This window comes from Belonocnema kinseyi, chromosome 6 (assembly GCF_010883055.1).
Source record: "Belonocnema kinseyi isolate 2016_QV_RU_SX_M_011 chromosome 6, B_treatae_v1, whole genome shotgun sequence".
NCBI lineage: Eukaryota > Metazoa > Arthropoda > Insecta > Hymenoptera > Cynipidae > Belonocnema > Belonocnema kinseyi.
Window position 1 is genome coordinate 7176976 of NC_046662.1, and position 21659 is coordinate 7198634.

Sequence of the window (21659 nt, forward strand, 5' to 3'; positions counted from 1 at the left end):
ACTTCCTTGCTGTCCTTTTTTCTGCCTCTTTCAACCACTTTTTCGCTTCTTCTCTCGTTAAAATGTACCGTTCTTTTCTCCTTCTTTCTTTTCTCTTCTGCTGTTTTCGTATTCCTTTCATCTGTTCTCTCTTTGTTGCCTTTTCCGTAGTCTTATTAGAGTTATTTGCTCTCTTCTCCATCCTTCAGTTTCTTGTCCTCTAGTCTTAGACCATTCATCAATATATTTTTCAGTCTTCTCTCTTTTTTCTCATCTAATATTTCATCAGTGCTTGAATTGAGCGCGCCATTCCTTCTGTATCCTCTGCGCGAAAAGTTAATATAGACTTTAGGAAATTTTAATTGACAATTGAATTACTTAGTTTAAAGTTGAACTATTTTGTTAAAAATTAAATTTTCTGGTTGAAGATTATTAATTTGAGTTAAAAATTGTTTCGTTAAAAATTTAACAACTTTCTAAAATAAATTTTTTTGTGTCTAAAAAATAAAGATTCTTTCTTGATTTCGGTGTTGTTGAAAACTAAACTATTTTGTTCAAAATTCAACGGTTTGGTGGAAAATTAATTAATGTATTTTGTTACAAATTTCTCTTTTTTGGCAACAAATTAATCTTCTTCCTTGAACATTAGGGTGGCTCAAAAACGCTTTTTTTAGAAGGGAACGATCCCCCCCCCCTCCCCATTTTATTCCAAGTGCCGGGTTTGACTTGAAGTTTCCTATGTAAAATGCATGGGGAAAAAATACTTTTTGAGTTTTTGGAATAATTTTTTAGGGTTTGAAAGAATATGACAGGAAAGTATGGGGACCTGTTGAGAATCATCCAACGAAGAACTTCATGTATCAAATATATGGGTTTGACATCCCTAAGAAACCCCCACGAGTACCTGAAAACTACCCTTAAAACAAAAAATGTCAATTCTTTATAAAATCAATATTTTGAGCTCTGTATTCTGTTTTTTTTTAATTTAAAATTATTTATATTGGTCTAGTGGAATATTTATTATCATTGGTTAATTATTTTGTATTTGTTTAAACAAATGGTATTTGTTTAAATAATTTTCTTAATTCGTTTTTCCTTAAAATTATTACTATTGGTCTATTGGAATATTTCTTAACATTATTTAATTAATTTTCAATTGTTTAAATAAATGGAATTTTGTTTCAATAAATTCGTTTCGATTTTTTTTAGTAAAAATTATTGTTGTGGGTCTAGTGGAATAATTATCAGTAATAATTAATTAATGATTAATAATTAATTGAATAATAATTAGTTCAATAATAATTTATTTATCAGCAATATTTAAGTTATAATTTTTATAACAAAAAATTTGTTAATTAATCGAACAATATTGATAAATATTCCACTGAAGAAATATTAATAATTTTTAATAAAAAAAATTATTCAAACAAATTCCATTTGCTTGAACAATTGAAAATTAATGAACTAATGTTAATAAATATTCTGCTAGACCAATAGTAATAATTTTTAAGGAAAAAAACTAATTTTTGAAAAAAATTGTTCAAACAAATTCCATTTGCTTAAATAATAAAAAAATATTAACCAATGTTGATAAATATTCCACTAGACCAATAGTAATCATTTTTAGGGGGAATAACGAATTGTCTAGGAAAAAAATTATTTAAACAATTTCCATTTGTTTAAATAAATAAAAATTAATTATACAATGATGATAAATATTCCACTAGACCAATATTAATAATTTCAAGTAAAAAAAGACGATAATACAGTGTTCATACGGTCGATTTCATTAAGAATTTACATGTTTGGTTTTAAGGGTAGTTTTCAGGTATGTACTTGTGGGGGTATGTTAGGGTTGCCATACCCATATGTCTGATGAATGAAATTCTTCGTTGGATAATTTTCTACACCTTTTTGGTCGAGAATTGAATTATTTTGTTGAAAATTCTTTCTTTTTTTTCCATTTAATTTTTTTCACCGAAAATCTAGCTGTGCCATTTTTTATTCCAAATTGATCTTTCTTGTTGAAAATTTGTTTTCCTCTTTTGGGGAAAAATTTAATTTGTTGAATTGAAAATGTAACTTTTATTTTCGCTTGACCATTCACCTTTTTGGTCGAAAATTGAACTATTTTGTTGAAAATTCTTTTTTTGTTGTTGTTGAAAATTAATTTTTTTTACCGGAAATTTAGCCGTGCCAATTTTCCTTCCAAATTGATCTTTCTTGTTGAAAATTTGTTTTCCTTTTTTGGGGAAAAATTTAATTTTTTTATTAAAAATCCATTTTTTTCGTTGAAAATTCAAGCATTTTGTTTGTTGTTTGTTGATTGTTTCAAATTAAAATCTATTTTGGTGCATTAATTATATTAATATAATTACAATCAATTAAATTTTTCGTTGAGAATTGATCCCTTTTGATTAAAATTAATCTACTTTGTAGAAAATTCAACAATTTTGTTAAAAAGTCATCTTTTTGGTTGAAGATTCTTCATTTTAGTTGAAAATTCAATTCTTTGGTTAAAAATTGACCTATTTTGTTGTTTGGTTAAGGATTCTTCATTTTAGTTAAAAATGGTTTGGTTGCAAATTTAAGGATTTTCGTCCAATTTTTTTTTTGTATAAAATTAAGATTATTTTTTTATTTAATTTTTTTATTGAACTGTTTTGTTAAAAATTTAACTGTTTGTTTAAAGATTCATGTATTTAATTAAAAATTCTTCTTTGTTTTGCTTGAAAATTAATCTTTTTGGTGAAAATTGAAGTATTTTGGTTGAAAATTCGTTTTACTTTTTTAGGTAAAATATTTTTTTTTAATTGAAAATGTAACTATTCAATTTTTGGTAAAAATGTACCTTATTTAGTTAAAAAGTTTTTTTTCGGTAGAAAATTAATTTGTTGAAAATGAAACCATTTTTTTAAAAAGTATCCTTTTTGATTAAAAATTCAAATATTTTGTTGAAAATACGTCTTTTTTGCAGACTTAAAGTGGCTTTGATTGAAAATTAAAATCGGTTTCGTTTAATTACATTAACATAATTACAATCAATTAAAAATTGAAAATTCGTTGTTTTTTGTTGAAATTTTATTTTTCAACTTAAAATCTAACTATTCCATTTAAAGTTTCATCATTTTACTTAAAAATTCTTTTTTTTTGTTTGAAGTTTGAACTATTTTTTTGAAAAATCTTTTTTTTGCAAATTAATTCTTTTCACCGAAAATTTAGCTGTGCCACTTTCAATTCCAAATTACTTTTCAGTAGACAATTAATCTTCTTTGATGAAAAAGCATGTTTTTGGTTGAAAATTCATTTGGTTTAATATAATGTACTTTGTTGAAAATTAAACAAATTTATTTTAAAAATATCCTTTTTGGTTGGAAATTTAATAGTTTTGTTGAAATTTTGTGCTTTTGTTCAAGGATTCTACTATTTTCTGAAAATTCGTCTTTTTTGGCTGCCTTCAAGTGTTTTTGATTTTTTGGTTAAAAATTGAACTATGTTAAAAATTAGGGAATTTGATTGAAAATTATTTTGTTGTTGTTAAAATAATTAATAGTTTAATTATTCTATAATAACAATATTGTTTAAATGTATCCTTTAAGTCAAGTTGTTGAAAATTAGTATTTTTTGATGAAAATTAATTTTTTAAATTCATAATCTCACTATTCCATTTCTGATTAAAAAATTCATCTTTTTTTAGTTGAAAATGCAACTATTTGTCTGAAAATTTATCTTTTTGACGTGCGAATTCAACTGTTTGTTGGAATATTCATGTATTTTTTTTTAAATTTATCTTTTTTTTTTGGTAGAAAAATCTTTTTTTTTTTTTAATTAAAAATATAACTATTCCATTTTAGGTTGAAAATTTATCTTTTTTAGTTGAGTAGAAAATTCCACTGTTCGGTTAACAATTGAATTTTGTTGTTGAAAACTCAACTATTTGGTTATAAACTCATATATTTTCAGGGTGGCCGCTGGACCGGGAAATGTCCCGGAATTTTTTGAGACCGGGAAAAACGGGGAATTGACAGTGAGTTTTTTTTGACCGGGAATTTTACAAATTTTTAGAAGAAAAACTGTCCACATTCGATTTCAACAGTTTTTAAAATAATTAGTTGAATTGTTATGTCTTTCAATTATGCTATTATTTAGCTTAAAATGCGTAATTCAAAGTTTTTTTACTTTAAAAATTTTCGATTAAAAATTTTTATTTATAAGCTTATATTTTTAATTTAAAGAATTTATCAATGCTTTCTTAAAGAATTGAACAAACAAAACATAAAAGCCTTTTATGTTGCAAATTTTGGATAAAAAACATTTTTATTTAATAAATAAATACATTTTTTAATTGATCTGTACTTTAAGTAATAAAAAGTGAACACAAATGATTTGACAACACGATTTTAAATCAGTTCAAAATTTAAGAATGTTCAGATTTTAACGTTAAAACTTAAACGATTTAAATTTGAAAGTCTTAGTCATTAAACAAATGCGAACGTGTGACTGAAAGTTTATAAACTATTTTCAACTTAAAAATAACTTCATAATAATAGATTCGTAATTAAAGGAATTTTTAAAAATTAAAAATATTGTTTCAGTCGAAAATATTCAAGTTTTAACCAATTCAATTTGAAAATTTTATTTAAGACAAGTAAATTGAAAGCAAATATTGAAAAGTAAAGATTCTTTAACTGAATTTGAAAAATGCTTAATTTGTAAGCAAAATTTTTAAATTTTGATGTATAAATTACAAATGAACATTTGTAGACAAAATTTAAGTAATCTTAAGAGATATTTATAAGTTTTAAAAAGATTAAAAATTAACTGCAAATTATAGAAAGTTTTCTTAAAATCTTCCAGAATATTTTTTGAAAATTTTGTTTAAATCATTGAAAAACTTTTTAAATATTCACTTAAAATAATTCTTCAAAATGAAAAATTATTTTTAATTTTCCTAGGAATTTTAAGAAAATGTTTTTATTCTTTTTGAAGCCTTTCACAATTCTTGAAAAGAATCTAATTTTTTTGTTTAAAATCTACGAAAATCTACATTTTTTTATATTATGCTATCATTTCAAGTTTTACATTAAATAAAATTTTCTTAAAATTGTAGAAACAATTCAATTAATTTTGACAGATATTTAGAAGTTCTGAAAAAATTCCGAAAATATTTTTAATTTAAAACAAATTTAAAACAACTTCTAGGTTTCTCAAGATTTTAAAATAAAACTGTGAAGCTTTCCAAGGATATTTAAACTTTTTAAAAAGAAAATAATTGGATTTTTAATTTAAGAAGTGTTCAGTTAACAATTTTTCAATATTTAATGTTGCTAGCTTAAAATTCCTTAAAATTATATAATATTGAAAAAATTTAAAGTTCAATGATTCTTTTTTAAATTTATATCATTGAAAATGATAACGTGGATTTATATATTTTTATATTGAAAAAGGTGAGTAACTTCCATTTTATACGCGTAAATTATTGAGCATTTGAATATAAAAATTTTTAATTAAAAACTTTTAATTTCAATTTTAAAGTTCAAAATTTAACAGTTCCTCTTTGAATTTATTTCGTCAATTAAAACGGCCACCCTGATTTTGTTAAAAATTGAAAATTGTGTTAAAAAGTCATTATTTTTGGTTGAGATCTTGTGTGTCTCACAATTTAACCTTATCCAGAGTAATTCTATGAAATCCGGAGTAATCTCAGGTAACGAGAGTAATTCTGTATATAGAGGTAATCCAGTTCAATCCGTTATAATCTGAAGCAATCCACCTCCATTGGACCGCATTTTGATTTGTTTTTTCCTCGATAAAATATGTGTTCCGACATGATAGAGTCACTCTCTAAAGATTTGCTAAATCCCCTAAGTAGTGTAGCGAAATTGAAATTAATTAGTTAATTCATTAATTCGTCTAGGTATGTACGACAATTACATACTCCAATTAACAAGTCAATTTAATGTCAGACGTCGCACCAATCGCGAATTGAGAGTTTGAATAACGCGTGGGAGTCTCAATTAACGTGGAGAAAAGTCTTATTCATTTTTTTGCCCCCTCATTAGCAGAAGAAGCCACCACAGGATGCACGCACATGCGCTTGCAAAGAGACGAACAGCTCGAGACAAGCCTTTTAAAAAGACTAGCTTTGTTGATAAGGTCACAAAAAAATTCGTAATTATATTTTCACGGCCTGATGGAGAAATGTCGCTACATTTGCGGGACCTTCTTGTTTCTTTTACTTTATTTTTCGCTACTGTTCCCGGATTCGTCAGCTCTCCGCTTTGACACTATTTAACACTTTTTTTTTTAACGATGACACTATCCTACTATTATTTCAAGAAAAATTGACAAAATACTATTTTATCATCCACCCTTAAAAAATATGTTTGAATGTCTTCGCTGAATGGCTAAAAATGTCGAAAAAAATTTATTTTCAAGCCAAAAATATGGGATTTCAACAAAACAACTAAATTTTCCACTAAGCAGATTCATTTTCTACCAAAAAGGATGAGTTTTAATAAATTACGTCTATTTTCAACAAAAAGTTGAATTTTTAAAGTAGAAATGATCAGTTTTTAACCAAAAATGGTATAGTTGAATTTTCGTTTGAAAAATTTAAATTTTCGATAAAAAGTACACGAGTTTTCCATAAAATGCTTGTATCCTTAACTAAAACAGATTAATTTTCAACGATACAGCTGCATTTTTAATATAAAAGAAAATATTTTCTACCAAATAATTAAATTTTTAACTTTGAAGATTAATTTTATACCTGAAAAGACGAATGTTCAACAAAATACATACATTTCCAACCAAGTAGTTAATATTTATTCAGACAGTAGTAGCACTTTGAACAAAAAAAATATTAAATTTCTACAGGAAGAGATGCAATTTCAATAAAAAATATTAATATTTAACAAAATAGTTGAATTTTCGATTTTAAAAAATTAGTCAATCAAGAAAGAAACAAAATATCATCAAAATTGTTGAATTTTCAGTTAAAAAATTAAATTTTAATCAAAACAAGAATTTGAACTAAAATGATGAATTTTTAACAACAGAAAAATGAACTTTTAAGAAATTTGTTAAATTTTCAACCAAGGAATTGAATTTATAACCTGAAGAGATACATTTTGAACGAAAAATGTCATAACTGATATTCAAACCAAAAAATAGTAATTATAAACAAAATCAACCAAACAGTTGCTTTTTTTTAACTAAAAAGGTAAATCTAGTTGACTGCGAGACCGGGAAAAGGTCGTGATTTTTCTTCCCCAGATACCTTATATTTATTTAATTGTTGACCTTTTTTTTCATTGAAAATGTAATATTTCCATTTTTATTTAAAATGGATTTTGTAAATCGAAATTTTACATTTTCTGGTTGAAAATTCATAAATTTTATTTTAGTTCAGAATTCGACTATTTGATTGAAAATTAGTCTTTTTTGGACGAATTCAACTGTTTTTTATATATAATAAAAATATTTTTCTGTAGAAATATGAACTATTGTATGTTTTGTTAAAAATGCATTTTTTGTTGAAAATCAACTACTTGGTTTAAAATTGAATTACTTTAACAAATTTATTTTTTTAGTTAAAGATTAAAAATTTTATTTCAAAATTCAAGTATTTGGACTTAACGTAATCCTGTTAATTGAAAATTCATAATTTTGGTTGATGATTCAACTATTATGTTTACAAAAATCATCTTTTGATAAATTCAACCAGTAGATAATTCGTTCCAAAAAAATTAAAATTTAATTTGGAACAGGGATTTCATGAAAAGAATGATAATTTTCAATTAGTTTAGGGAATTTATCAAAAGAATTATAATTATGAGTTATAAGTGAATTGAAAAAAAAAAAAGTATTCACATTATCAGTCCTCCTATTTCTCTGCGGAGGCCTGTCAAGCAGGAAAAGATATTCACATTTATTTTTTAAAAACAGTGCATTCGTCGGATAAAATCGAAAATTTGGAAAAAATCAAGGTTTTATTGAAAAATGGCGAAATGTCTAATTTTCCTCAAATTTGAAACATCCGCTATCTTGGAAAGAAATAATAGGGAATTTATGAGACATTTAACAGCGAGAGGTGGTAATAATGCTGGATACGTGGCTAATTAAAAAGGGATGGGGAAGAGAAAGGGGGAAAGGAAGGTTGCCAAGAGGTTACAAATGTTCAAAAAGTAAAGAGGAAGGATAAAAAAAGCAGAGCAATATGAGGGATATTGATAAAAATAAGGAAGGAATGTATTGTTATACGTTTAAGAGATAAAAGAAGAAAAAGAAGGATAATAGTTGAAGAGGTTAAGATGAGAAGAAAGAGGCAAAAGAGATTGGGGAGGAAGAAAATCTAAAGGCAAGATACGGAATAGGGAGGGAAATAAATTGTGAAACATTTTGGAGAAGATGGGATGGTCTATCATAAATGGAATTATAGAGGAGCAAAAATGGAAAAATAATTGGTTATGTGATAGTGGACGACGAGGTAAGAGAAAATGTAAGAATCCCTTCCCCATAATCGTGACAATAGAGGCAGAAAATATTAATGACAAGGTCATAAAGGAAGAAAAGTTAAAAACTGCAGAAAGAGGGAATTGGTCAATAGAAGGAAAAGTATTTAAGGCAAAGGTAAAAAATATGAAAATGGGTTAAGGAAATATAAACGCAGAGGTGGAAGTAATAATAGGAGAATTAAGAAATTTTTTTAAAGTTTAAAAAAGTCAGTGAAATAGCGGGTGGGAGTGGATAGGATGAGGAGTGTAAGGGGAAGAAGGAAATGAGAAAAGAATGAAGAAAAGGGAAAATTAGTGGAGAACGATATAGGAGAAAATAGGAGTATATTGAGATGTGTAATAAAAAGAAGAAAATAAACTATTTGAAAAGGTCTAAATGAGATTTCAAATGAAGTCTGAAAATATGGAGGGAAACAATTATAGGATAATGGATAATGTGTAATAGAGTATGGGAAGGTGAGAAGTAGCCAAAATTAAGGCAAAAAGGGGTAGTGAAAAAGGAAAAATGGTCAAGGTTATAGGAGAGTGATGCTAATCCCAACATTGTACATGTTATATTCAACTATTTTATCGGTGAGGTTAAAGAATGAAGTTAAACCAAGAACGATAGAGCCATCGAATCATGCAGGGTTTAATAAAGGAATGGGGGTGGTAAAATTAGGTGAATAAAGCGATTAAGAGGTAGTGGACGATATACTGGTGATGGTAGTGGATGAAGAGGGGATGGCGGGTTTAATTACAGGATTGGAGAAATAATTGGATGGGTAAAAGTCGAATCTGATTATAGAAAAGACAAGAATAATTATGTTCAGAAAAAGTGAGAGAAGAAAAAGTAAAGGGCTGGAAGATGGAAAGCAGTAAAGTTAGTGAAAGGAGTTGAAATAAATACAAAAAATAGAGCTCATATGATAGAAAGGATAAAAGAAAGGTGCAGGAGTAATGATAGAGTTCACTAGATCGGAAGACGAAAGGAGTTCTTTAGGGATAGAAGAAGCGGTGAAGCCTTTTTTCTAGAGGAGGGGGGGGGGGCAGAGGCGTAGACTTAGAATAATGAATGGTATAATTTCAAAAAATGGAATCATAACAATAATCTTGTTGTTTATCATTTATTTTAATTTTCAATGTAATATTTTTTAATTTTTTGATTTTTAGTTATAAATTGAAACAAATAAATCATTTCGAATTGAAAAATATTTTATTGGAAAATTTGAAAGGAAGATTTTTAATAAAAAAAAAATAAATAAAAAATTAGGTTTAAAATAAAAAAGATAAAAATTAACTTATGCAACTGAAATTGACATAGCAATAGATTAATAATTTCGGTAATTTTAAACGGTTACAATGATTTTATAGTTCTGAATTTACATGTTAAATGCTCAATTAAAAATGTTTTCCTTTCATAGGTTTTCATTTTTTCAAAAATTTTCAGCCATAAAAATGAATTTTCAACTAAATACTTGTTTTTTTTTCCATCCAAAACAATGATTTTTTGACAAAAAATATAAGAAATAATTTTTCAGTTAAAACAATAAATGTACAACCAAAAAATTTTTAAGCAAAAATGGAATAGTTACATCTTCAGATAAAAAATTTAATTTTCAACTCAAAAGAAACGAATTTTCAGTCAAATAATTTATTTGTAATCGTAGTGATGAATTTTCAATTAAAAATATAGATTTTTTAACGAATAATGAAATTTTCAAGTTAAAAGATGAATTTTTTATTTAAAAAAACAACTAATTTTTAAGGAAATATATATTTTTCAAACCAAATAAATGAATTCTTAACAAAAAATAAAATAGTTAAATTTTCTACTAAAAATAAAATACTTAAATTTTCAGTTAGTAAACTAAATTTTCACACATAAAAAAGAAAAAAAACGAATTTTCAAGAAAATACTTGAATTTTCAATCACAGAAATTAATTTTTAACCGAAAAGATGTAGGAAAATTTCAACTACTGAGAGTTACTCTTCTACCCAAAAAAAGACGGATTTTGAACAAATATGTAGTTAAATTTTTACCTACAACTGATAAATTTTCAACTAAAAATAGAATAATTAAATTTTCAGTAAAAACTTAATTTTCAATCAAATAAAATAAAATTTTCAACGAAATAATATAATTGACAATCTAGACAATTAAATTTATATAAGAAAAGAAATATTTTCGACCAAAACATATGACTTTTTAACAAAGCACATGAATTTTTAACCAGAAAGAGAAATTAGCCACCAAGAAGCTGAAATATTCTCCCACAAATTAGAATTTTCAATAAAATACAGGAATTTTATACCAAATATTTAGATTTTTTAACCAAAATGATCAATTCTCAATGAAAAACGAGATATTTGTTATTTCAACCAAAACGGATTTTAAATTTGAACCAAAATAAGTTGAATTCAACAAAAAGAAATGAATTTTCAACAAAATATTCTGAATCCTGAAAAACAAATAACAAACAAATAGTTGCGATTTTTAACCCTAATAATAAAATAAAATTTAACTTTAGTGTTTCAAAAAATCCCTAACTCTATTAGGTTTTCCCTGACATTTGCTTACTTTAAAAATTTTCAATTTAAAATTTTTATTTTTAATTTAAAGAATTTTTAAATACTTTCTTAAATACTTGAACATATAAAAAAATAAAAGCCTTTGATGTTGAAAATTTTTGATAAAAAACATGTTTATTTAATAAATAAATATATTTTTTTAATTTGTCTGTACTTTAAGTAATAAAAAGGTAACAAAAACATTTTGACAAAACGATTTTAAATCAGATCAAAATTTAAGAATTTTCAGATTTTAACGTTAAAACTTAAGCGGTTTTAATTTGAAAGTCTTAGTCATTACAAAAATGTTAACGTGTGACTGAAAGTTTATAAACAATTTTCAACTTAAAAATAACTTTATAATAATATATTCTTAATTGAAGGATTTTATTACATTTAAAAAATTTGAGTAATTTTAAGAGTTCTTTAGGAGTTTTAAAAAGATTTAAAATTATCATGCAAATTTTAGAAAGTTTTCTTAAAATCTTCTAGAATATTTTTTGAAAATTTTGTTTAAATCTTTGAAAAACTTTTTAAATATTCTCTTAAAATAATTCTTCAAAATGAAAAATTATTTTTAATTTTCCTAGGAATTTTAAGAAAATGTTTTTATTCTTTTCGAAGCATTTCACAATTCTTGAAAAGAATCTAATTTTTTTGTTTAAAAACCACGAAAATCTACATATTGTTTTATATTTGGCTATCATTTCAAGTTTTACATTAAGTTTGAATCTTTTCAAAACTTCTACATATCTCTTAAAATTACTCAAATTTTGCCTACAAATAATAAATATTCAATTGTTATTTATACATCAAAATTGTAAAGAAATTGTCTAAAATTTACAGGATTTTCTGAAAATTGTAGACAAAATTTCAAAATAATATTAAATTTAAAACAAATTTAAGAAAACTTCTAGATTTTTCAAGATTTTGAAATAAAATTTTCAATCTTTCCAAGGATGTTTAAACTATTTAAAAATAAAATAATTGAATTTTCAATTTAAGAAGTGTTCAGTTAAAAATTTTTCATTTTTTCAATATTTAATGTTTCTAGCTTAAAATTCCTTAAAATTATATAATTTCTATTTTAACCCACAAAGTGCATATATGGCAAAAATCACGGCAAAGGGCGTCGTGGATGATGAAGACGCCAGCATATTTAATCATGTATTGTTTAACCCCTTTGGAATATTTTGCACAATAAAATTATCCGATATAGTTTAAGGTATCTTTTATACGGTAGAGTTTATTTTATAGCCATTTATTTATTTTAAGTTTGTTAAAACAATTATTCAAAAAAGTGAAAAATATTTTTTTTTGCTTAAACCATAATTCACGCAATTTTAATGATTTTAACCTGAAAATTTATAACCATACTTTTGAAATAGTATACGATCATCAAAAAAATTGCAACATGGGTTTTTTCAAAAAAGATATTTATCTGCACAGTTGAAAAGTCAATGTTATGATACAAAAATTAAAGAACATTGATATGTAATACTATAAAAATACAAGGAATTGAAAAAAGAGACATATATAACTGAATTTTAACAATTATATTTTATTCAACACATCCACAGTCTGCTATCGCATGACGCGCTGCCGTAAGTTATAAGCCATCTATAAAGAGAAAAAGTATGATATAATCGAAAAAAAACCATTATTTCACTTCGTATGATATACTTACGTTAGAAAGTAAACAAAAATCAATAAAATTCAAATAAAAAGAATTTGCTCCAAACTTACTTTTTCACTCACTAAGTGCACACTGGGTGTTACAGACCCCACGATTTTTTACCTCCACTTTCAGCTGCTCCTGCTACTAAGTAGACTGTCTTGATGCAGTATGCTAAACGATTTTACTTACAGTTAGTGTCTCTAACTAAAGATAGATGGCGACACTTACTTAATTTTTTCGCATTAAGTATGGTTTATAAGAGTTTGAAAATTGCTTGGGGTCTATGATACCCACCATGCACTTAAGCGTTAAAAGTTCAAAATTTATTAGTTCCACTTTGAGTGCTTTCATTTTCAGCTCAATTTTTGTTACCCAAAGTGAAATTTTTTTTAGCTTTAGTGTTCCGTTTTTTTAAATTTCATTGACCGACAAAAATGTTTGCGAACCGGGAAAAAACCAGGAAAGGACCGGGAATTTATTTCGTCGATTAAAACGGCCACCCCGTGTGATATCTATTTTTTAAAATAATAAATGCTTTAAATTCTCTTAGATGCTCTATAAATTCTCTGTTTGAGTTTAAATGCTGATAATATTTGCTCGATATCAATTCTTGGGTATATTTAAGAAATCTATGAGAAATCAAAATAACTATAATAAATAGTGTAAGATGATAAAAAAAGGAAGGAGTACCGAAGTACTTTAAAACAGGGATGAAAAGAGAGAAGATTCTTTGTTTTTGAAGGAAATTCGCCTTTCGTTTATAACTCAACATTTTTAATCTTATTTGAAAATTAATTGTTATTTGACAGGTTCAGACTGCAGTCAGAGAAGCGAGCGTGGTTTCTGGGAATCTGTCACGTACAAAGACTTTTCCCCTGAAGGCTCGGCCAGTCACTGCACGATAGTTTGGAGGGATTCACTCTACGTGGTGGGTGGTGAAAGTTTCCACCGGGCGAAGATGATCTACGTTTACGATTTGAACGGAAATGTTTGGGAAACGCCTCACGTCGAGGGAAAACTTCCTCTGCCCCGTTACGGCCATTCCTGCGTCCTCTTCGGGGACAAAATCTACATGTATGGTGGAGTCATTCTCAATTCAACAGTCACCAACGAGTTGTGGGCTTTTGACGTCTCTGCCAAGGTTTGGGAGAACGTCACTGTCCGCGACGACTGCACCAACCGTTCTATGTGTGGACCTCTCAAGGTGAATTAATTAATTAAAATCTAGTTACAGGGTGGCCGCTGAACCGGGAATTTTTAAAGTTTTTAGACAGAAATATCCTTCCAACATTCATTTTAACCGTTTTTTTATTGTTTTTTTTTTTTTTTTAAATAATTTAATTGTGATCTTTTTCAATTATGATATCATTCCGTTTAGAACGAGTCATTCGAAAATCTTTCCCTTTAACAATTTTCCAATTAGGTTGAAACAATTAAAAATTGGAAGCGTTTAAAATCGAAAATTTTTGTTCATAAAAAACATGTTTAGTTGATCAACTGTGAATATAAATTAATAACTGATTTTTTTTAAATTGAATTGTACTTTAAAAATTCACCTGTTTTAGTAGAATTATCATATTTAATGGACAAAAATGCAACTGTTTCATTGTTTGGATGAAAATTTATCTAATTTTTTTTAGATTTCTTTTTACGTCATCTGTTTTAGAAGAAATTGTATCTTTCTTTAAAAAAATGCAATTGTTCGGTTGAAAATGCAACTCTTTTTTTTAAGTTTCTCTTTTAGATTTTAAAATTCACCTGCTCTAGCAGAAATTGCATCTTTCTTGGATAAAAATGATACTATTTGGTGGAAAATTCAACAATTTTTCTAAAACGTCATACTTTTTGGTGGAAAGTATCGGCTTTTTTGCTGAAATTGAATGATTTCGTAGAAAATTTACTTTTTTCTTAAATTTCATATTTTGGTGTGGAAAAGAAAACTGAAATATTTTTCTGGATGAAAACTCAATTTTGTTTTAATTTTTTGTCTATATTTTTTAAATACAAATTCATTTGTTTTAAGAGAAATTTCATCTTTCTTGTATATAAATGCAACTGTTTGGTTGAAAATGAAACTATTTTGTTAAAACATCATACTTTTTGGTTAAAAATACTACTGTTTTGTTTAAAATTGTCCTAGGTGTTTCGTAGAAAACGTACTTTTTGTTTAAAATTTATTAAATTTTATTTTTAAACAATTTTACTTCAAAATGATATATTTATAATTAAAGGCTTTTATTAAATTTCAAATATAATCAAACTTTGTATCAAACTTTGAACGTTACAATTTTAATTGTTCTATTTAACCAAATTTAATTTATAAGCCAAATTTTTTTATTTTGATGTGTAAATAACAATTGAACACCTATTATTCTTAATAAAAATTCGAGTAAGTTTATGAGATATTTAGAAGATTTGAAAAAATTGAGAATTAATTTAAAATTTTAAATGATTTAAAATAATTTGATTGAAGTGTTTACGTGTACCGAAAAAATTCGGCCATTCATACAAAAATTTCGATGCAAATAGCTCACGGCCTAGTTTAAAATAAAATATAGATTTTGGCAGATTTATAACAAAAAATCGAGAAGCTTTCTAAGAATTTTGACCGGCTTCAGAGGAATAAAAAAACATTTCCTAGGAAAATTGAAAATTATTTTTTATTTTAATAAACTAATTTTGAGATAACATTTAAAAAGATTGATAATGATTTGCAAAATTTTCAAAAATTAATTTGAACATATTTAAAAAAGCATGTAGATGATTAAAGATTTTAAAATAAAATTTCAAAGCATTTAAAGGATTTTTTTAACTATTTAAAATTAAAATAATGTATCTTTTAATTTGAACAGGGAATTTTCAATTTTTTACAAAATTTATAGTTGGAACTTGAATTTATCCAGAATAATAATTCGGACTTGGAAGCGGGAATTTTCAAATTCAAAAAAGTTCCGAGCTGAAACAGGGAATTTTTTTAAAGAATGGATTCTAATTCTAAGTTTAAACCGGATATTTCCGAAAAAAAAATGAAAATTATGAATTGAGAAAGGGGATTTTAGAACAAATTCTAATTCTTAGTTGAAAAGGAGAATTTTCTTAAAGAATTAAAATTCTGGATTTGAGCAGGCATCTAATTCTTACAATTGGTTGAAATGGCGAATTTTCGAAAAGAATTGAAATTCTGGATTTGAACAGGGAACTTTTCGAAAGGAATTAAAATTTCGAATTTAAACAAAGAAATTTTTAATCTCTAACCAATTCTGCGCTGGAATTAGAATTTAAAATTGTTTAAAATGGTATTATGATTTTTTTAAAATTCATTGATTGATTCTTCCATTTAGACCATTAAAAATGATAACATAGATTTATATTTTAGAAACTGAATCTGAATCTTTGAACTCTACAATTTATAAAAGTTTAAAATTTGTAATTTGGCAAGTTAACTGCATTTAATTAAAAAATTTTCAGTTGAAAAGTGTCAGTAACTTCCATTTTATATGTGTAAATTATTGAGCATTTGAGTACAAAATTGTTTAATGAAACAACTTATTAACTTCAATTTTCAAAGTTTAAATTTCAAGAGTTTCACTTTGAGTGCTTTCATTTTCAGTTCAGTTCGATTTTTTAAATATCATTGACCGTTTATTCTTAGACTAAAGCGACCACGCTGTTATGATTACAGAATGCTTTTTTTTCACTTTGCTAAAATTATGATTGAAAATTGTTTTGAATTCAATAAAACTTGTTCCATAAACCATATTATCATTGCATAATATTAAATGTCTCTAATTTCAGGTGGCAGGACACACGGCGAATCTCGTTCACGGGAAAAAAGAGAAAATGGTGATTATTTTTGGCCATTCGCCGCAGTACGGTTATTTAAATACCGTTCAGGAATACCATTTCGGTACTCGTGATTGGCAAATCGTAGAAACTTCCGGGTTTCCCGTGAAAGGGGGTTATGGACACAGTGCTGCTCATGATCCTCTCACTAATCTGATCTACGTCTACGGAGGCTGCGTTTCCGAATCGCAGCACTCGCAAACCCTCACGAATAGACTGTACTCGTACAATTATCACAGACAGGAGTGGAGACTCCTGACTTCCGCCCCTTCCGCTCGATTCTTCCACACCGGGGTTTTCGTCACCGGTGGCATGATGATCGTCTTCGGCGGCAATACGCACAACGACACGCTCCACTCGCATGGCGCCAGATGCTACTCAGCTGACACCATCGCCTACGATGCTGTCTGCGACTCCTGGCATCAGTTTCCCATGAAGTGGCAGGGATTTCCGGACAAGTGGGAAGACCTGCCGAGGGAGATGGTCAACCTTCCCAGATATGGCCACAGCTCCACTGTTTTTGAAAAGTCTGTGTATATCTACGGTGGATTTGATGGACAGATGCTCTCTGATATGCTCAGGTATTTGCTCATTATATTCACAGGGTGGACGCTCGACCGAAAAACTGGAAAATGATTCTTAATTTATTTTTTGACCGGGAATTTTACAAATTATTAGGCGCAGACTTTTTAGTTGCGCGGCTCGCTCTTTGCGCTCGATCCTTTTTTGCACAGACATTTTAAAAATAAAGGTGAAAGCATCGACAGCAGTAATTTGGTAATTGTGAATTCTCTTTCGTTAAAGCTCCTTTGGCTTTAACGAACACATTTTCATCACGTATCTCGTGCTTTGCACTCGAGTTTACCCCTAACATTTTATATCATTCCCATTAATGTATATTATCATAATTCATAACTTGCATTGGTATCAAAACAGACGTACTTTCATTATCCCGTTTAATGAAAAATGCACATTCTTTAAAAAAAATTGTTATTAAACTTTTTATTGCAACTTTTGTCGTTTTTCCATAAACTGAATGTAAAAGTCCTTTCAACTTTGATTTCAAACGGTTTAAAAAAAATTAGATTAATTTTGATATTTTCCAATTATGTTATCATTCAGTTTAGAATGCTTAGTTCTAAAACTTTTCGCTTTAATAATTTTCAATTTAAGATTTTTAATTTTTAAGCGTATATTTCAATATAAGAGTTTTAGAATTCAGTTTTAAAGCAGGGTGGTTGCTGGACTGCGAGATCGGGAATTTTGTGAGAACGGGAAAAACCGAGAAAGGACCCTGAATTTTACAAATTAAAAAAAATATCCTTCCAACTTTGATTTTAAGTTTTTTCTTTTTTTTACTTATTACCTTAATTGTGATCTTTTTCATTCACGATATTATTTAGTTTAGAATGCGTAATTCGAAAATCTTTTCAGTTTAAAAATTTCCCTTTGTAGATTTTGAATTTTTAAGCGTAAATTTCAATTTAAAGAATTTAAAAACAGGACGTCTAGTGACCTTGAAAACCTGGAATTCTCCTTGAATTTTTTTCACATCTTGAAAACCTGGAAATCTGGACTTTTTCACGAAAACCTTGAATTTTAATGATTCTTTTTCTTTTAAGCCAGTAAATTTATCGAGATGCGAAGAGTAATTTGAATCTTTTACCCTATTATGAAAGAAAGATCTCGTTTAGAAAAAATCTGGCTGCTGAACATTTTTTTATTCGTCAGGATATAATTTATCTTTTGTTAATTACATAATAAATAAAGATATTTCAAAGCACTTTTTGTTGAAGTGTTCAACTTAGAGATTATAGAAGTTATTTGCTTAAATTTCGATTTAATTCAGTTTCAGAATTAGAATAAGTTATGGCCATACAACGGATTTTTTGAGGGGCTGAACACTCCTGTTTTGAGTCTGCAACAGATTTCAAAAGGTTACAAAATATTTTTAAAGATTTCAAAATATTTCAAACATTTCAAAATATTTTAAATATCTTTAATATTTCATACAGATTTCATGGATGTTAACGATTTAAAAAAAGAGCGCACGCCAAATTTCAATAAAGATTTCACAAAATTTTTAAACTTTAAAGGTATAAAGGATTTCAAAGATTTGAAAGAGGGTACAGTACACCAGATTTCAAAGATTTCAAAATTTTAAAACGATTTCAAGAGGTTTTAAAACATTTTAGAAGATTTCAAAATATTTCAAATAATTCAATGACTTCAACGAATATAAAAATATTTTCCAAACAAAGATTCAAGAAAGATTTGATAAACATTTCAAAATATTTCACAAAGATTTCAAGGATCTCAAACATTCAAAAAAAGGCGTGTACACTATATTAAAAAGTTTTCACAAAAATTACCCAAAGATTTTGAACATTTCATAAAGATTTGTAACATTTCACAAAGATTTTAAAACTAACGAAAGAGTTGCAAGATTTTAAAAAGGGTATATTAAACGAAATTTCTAATACTACAAAACTTTTCAAAGATTTTAAACAATTTCAAAATTTGTTAGGAGATATCAAAGGATTTCACTAAGATTTGTAATAATTTAAATAATTTTAACGAATTCACAAAGATTTGAAAATATTTCATAAAGATTTCGAACATTTCGCTAAGATTTCAAACATTGCAGAAAATTTTAAAGATTTCAAAACATTTCAAAGATTTAAAACAACTTCAAAATTTTTTAGGAGATGTCAAAAGATTTCACAAAAGTTTCAAAGATTTTATAAAACATTCATAAAGATTTCAACAAGGGTGTAGTACACCAGATTCCAAGGATTTCAAACCATTTCAAAGATTTTAAACGATTTAAAAATGTTTGACAAGATTTTAAACAATTACAAAAGATTTCCGAAAGATTTCTTAAATATCCTAAAGAATTCTTAAGGATTTCAAAACATTTTTCGTAGATTTCAAAGCTTGCCAGGAATTAAAAGATACAACAGATTTCAAAAATTAAAAATATTTCAAGTATTTTAAACGATATCAAATTTTTTTATAAGATTTCAAGAGATTGAACAAAGATTTCAAATATTCCAGTGATTTTAAACGATTACAACAAATTTCATAAAGATTTCACAAATATTTCCAATATTCCAGTGATTTCAAAAGACTGCAATGATTTTAAACAAACAAAACAGATTACACAAATAAATATTAAAGAAAGAGTTTTCAAAGATTTCAAGAATTTTAAAGATTTTACAAAAGCTTTGAAAATTGCCAAAGATTTCTCAAAGATTTCACCGAAAGTTCAAGCTTTCACTAAGGTTTTTAATACTTCACAAAGATTTTAAAGGATTACACAAATATTTCAAAGATATTACAAAGATTTAGAAATATTGCTAAAGATTTCACAAAGACGACTCATGTTCGCAAAAAATTAAGAATTTGTTTATTTACGATTCGGGTTTCTTTAGAAATTTTTGGCCAATGAAAAATGAAATGGCTCATTTTTTACATGTATGTGAAACGTTTATTTCATTATTTGATATAAAAAAGGAGACTTTGAAAATTTTGATTTCTTGACCTGGAAAACCTGGAAAAGACCTTGAATTTTGTTCCTACGTATCGCTAGACACCCTGTAAAAGACTAGATTTTAACGTGAAAAAAAATTAAACCGTTTCATTTGGAAAGTATTATTAGTTAAAAAAATGTAGACGCCCCATTGGGAATGATGGTCTACCATTTCGACACCTGGTGCCGAAAAATAGAATTAGAAAGAGTAGGTACAATTTTAAATATGTATTTTAATTTTCACATAAAATTGGTTTTACGATTTTTTTGTGAAGTATGAAATAATGGTTGAATACTAGAAACAAGTATTCATCAAAAACATATAGTTATAGATAGAATTTCCATCTTATACAGTGAAAAAACACATTCTTGTGAAATAGGTGTTTTTTAAAGCAAGTATTTCACTATTTCATGTAAATTTCAATGCATTTTAATCTTAAATAAACTTTAATTAATATATATATAGCGACAAATTTTATCCAGATTATGCAAAGAATACGAATAATAGACGATTGGAATTTAAATATGATTTCTAACTTAAGTTTTAGATCGGATTTTTAAATAGTAAATATTTCATGCATAAATTAATAAAAATTTACTTTGAGTTCATTTTTTTTCAAAATAATTCCATTTAAATTAATAATCTTTTGAAAATCACAATAAATAGAACACAAATTGTTGTTGTTGTTTCAGATAAAGACTTATTTTTAATATCCAATGAATACTTTAAATTCTAAAAAAACCGTTAAAACACTTTTATGTACAAATTAAAATGCATGTTTAAAATTGTACCTACTCTTTCTAGTTCCATTTTTCGGCACCATGTGGCGTAATGGTAGACCACCATTCCCAATAATTTTGTTAATACTTTCTATTTCACCAAACTGCTAAAATTAGATTTTTTATTTATCCTTGGGAACCGAATAAAGTAATTTCCGCAAGAAAAGCTCGACCATCGAAAAATGGGTGGCTCACTTGGCAGATTTTGAAACTCAAGTGAGTCCAAGGCCTACTGGATGTTCGCTTAGTGCAGGGGTCTCCAAATGTAGATCCTGTATCTACTAGCGATCCTAGGCCAATCAATGCGATTGTCATTTTTAATAATCGCAATTTAAATCACCTAAAAATTGTTTTGTTCAGAAATAATTCAAAATGTAATTTTCAAATTAAATTAAAAAGTAGCAAGAAAGTCACGCGTCCTTGAGTTTCTATTACCTAATATTAAAAACATCTGTTTTTAAATCCATAATACCAAATTTTCAATATTAGCAGTTTTAAAAATTGTTAAATGGGCTTAAATAATTGATTATATTATTATATCTAACAGATACAAAAAATAAGTAAATTACAATTTTTACGATCTGTTAATATCAATGCAAATAATTTTTCCCCTTCAGTTGCAATAGCGTTTTTCAAAACTTTTATATTAAAAATAAAAAAAAACACTTTTTATTATTAAAGTGTTCTCGAATGAAAAAGTGTTTTGGAAAATTTAAATTTATACATTTTAAGCAGCTTTGGCTTTGAAACATTCAATATACTTTAAAGTAGTGTCAA

At 26.6% G+C, this 21659-nt stretch overlaps 1 protein-coding gene across 2 annotated transcripts in view; it reads left to right on the forward strand.

The window, feature by feature from the left end:
• LOC117174351 (attractin-like protein 1) overlaps positions 1-21659 on the forward strand; it is a 149257-nt gene that overhangs the window by 41458 nt on the left and 86140 nt on the right. For both annotated transcript variants that reach the window (XM_033363396.1, XM_033363397.1), the window contains exons 4-5: positions 13537-13931; positions 16523-17151. In XM_033363396.1, coding sequence (XP_033219287.1) covers positions 13537-13931; positions 16523-17151 — 1024 coding nt within the window. The remainder of the gene's footprint in view (positions 1-13536; positions 13932-16522; positions 17152-21659) is intronic.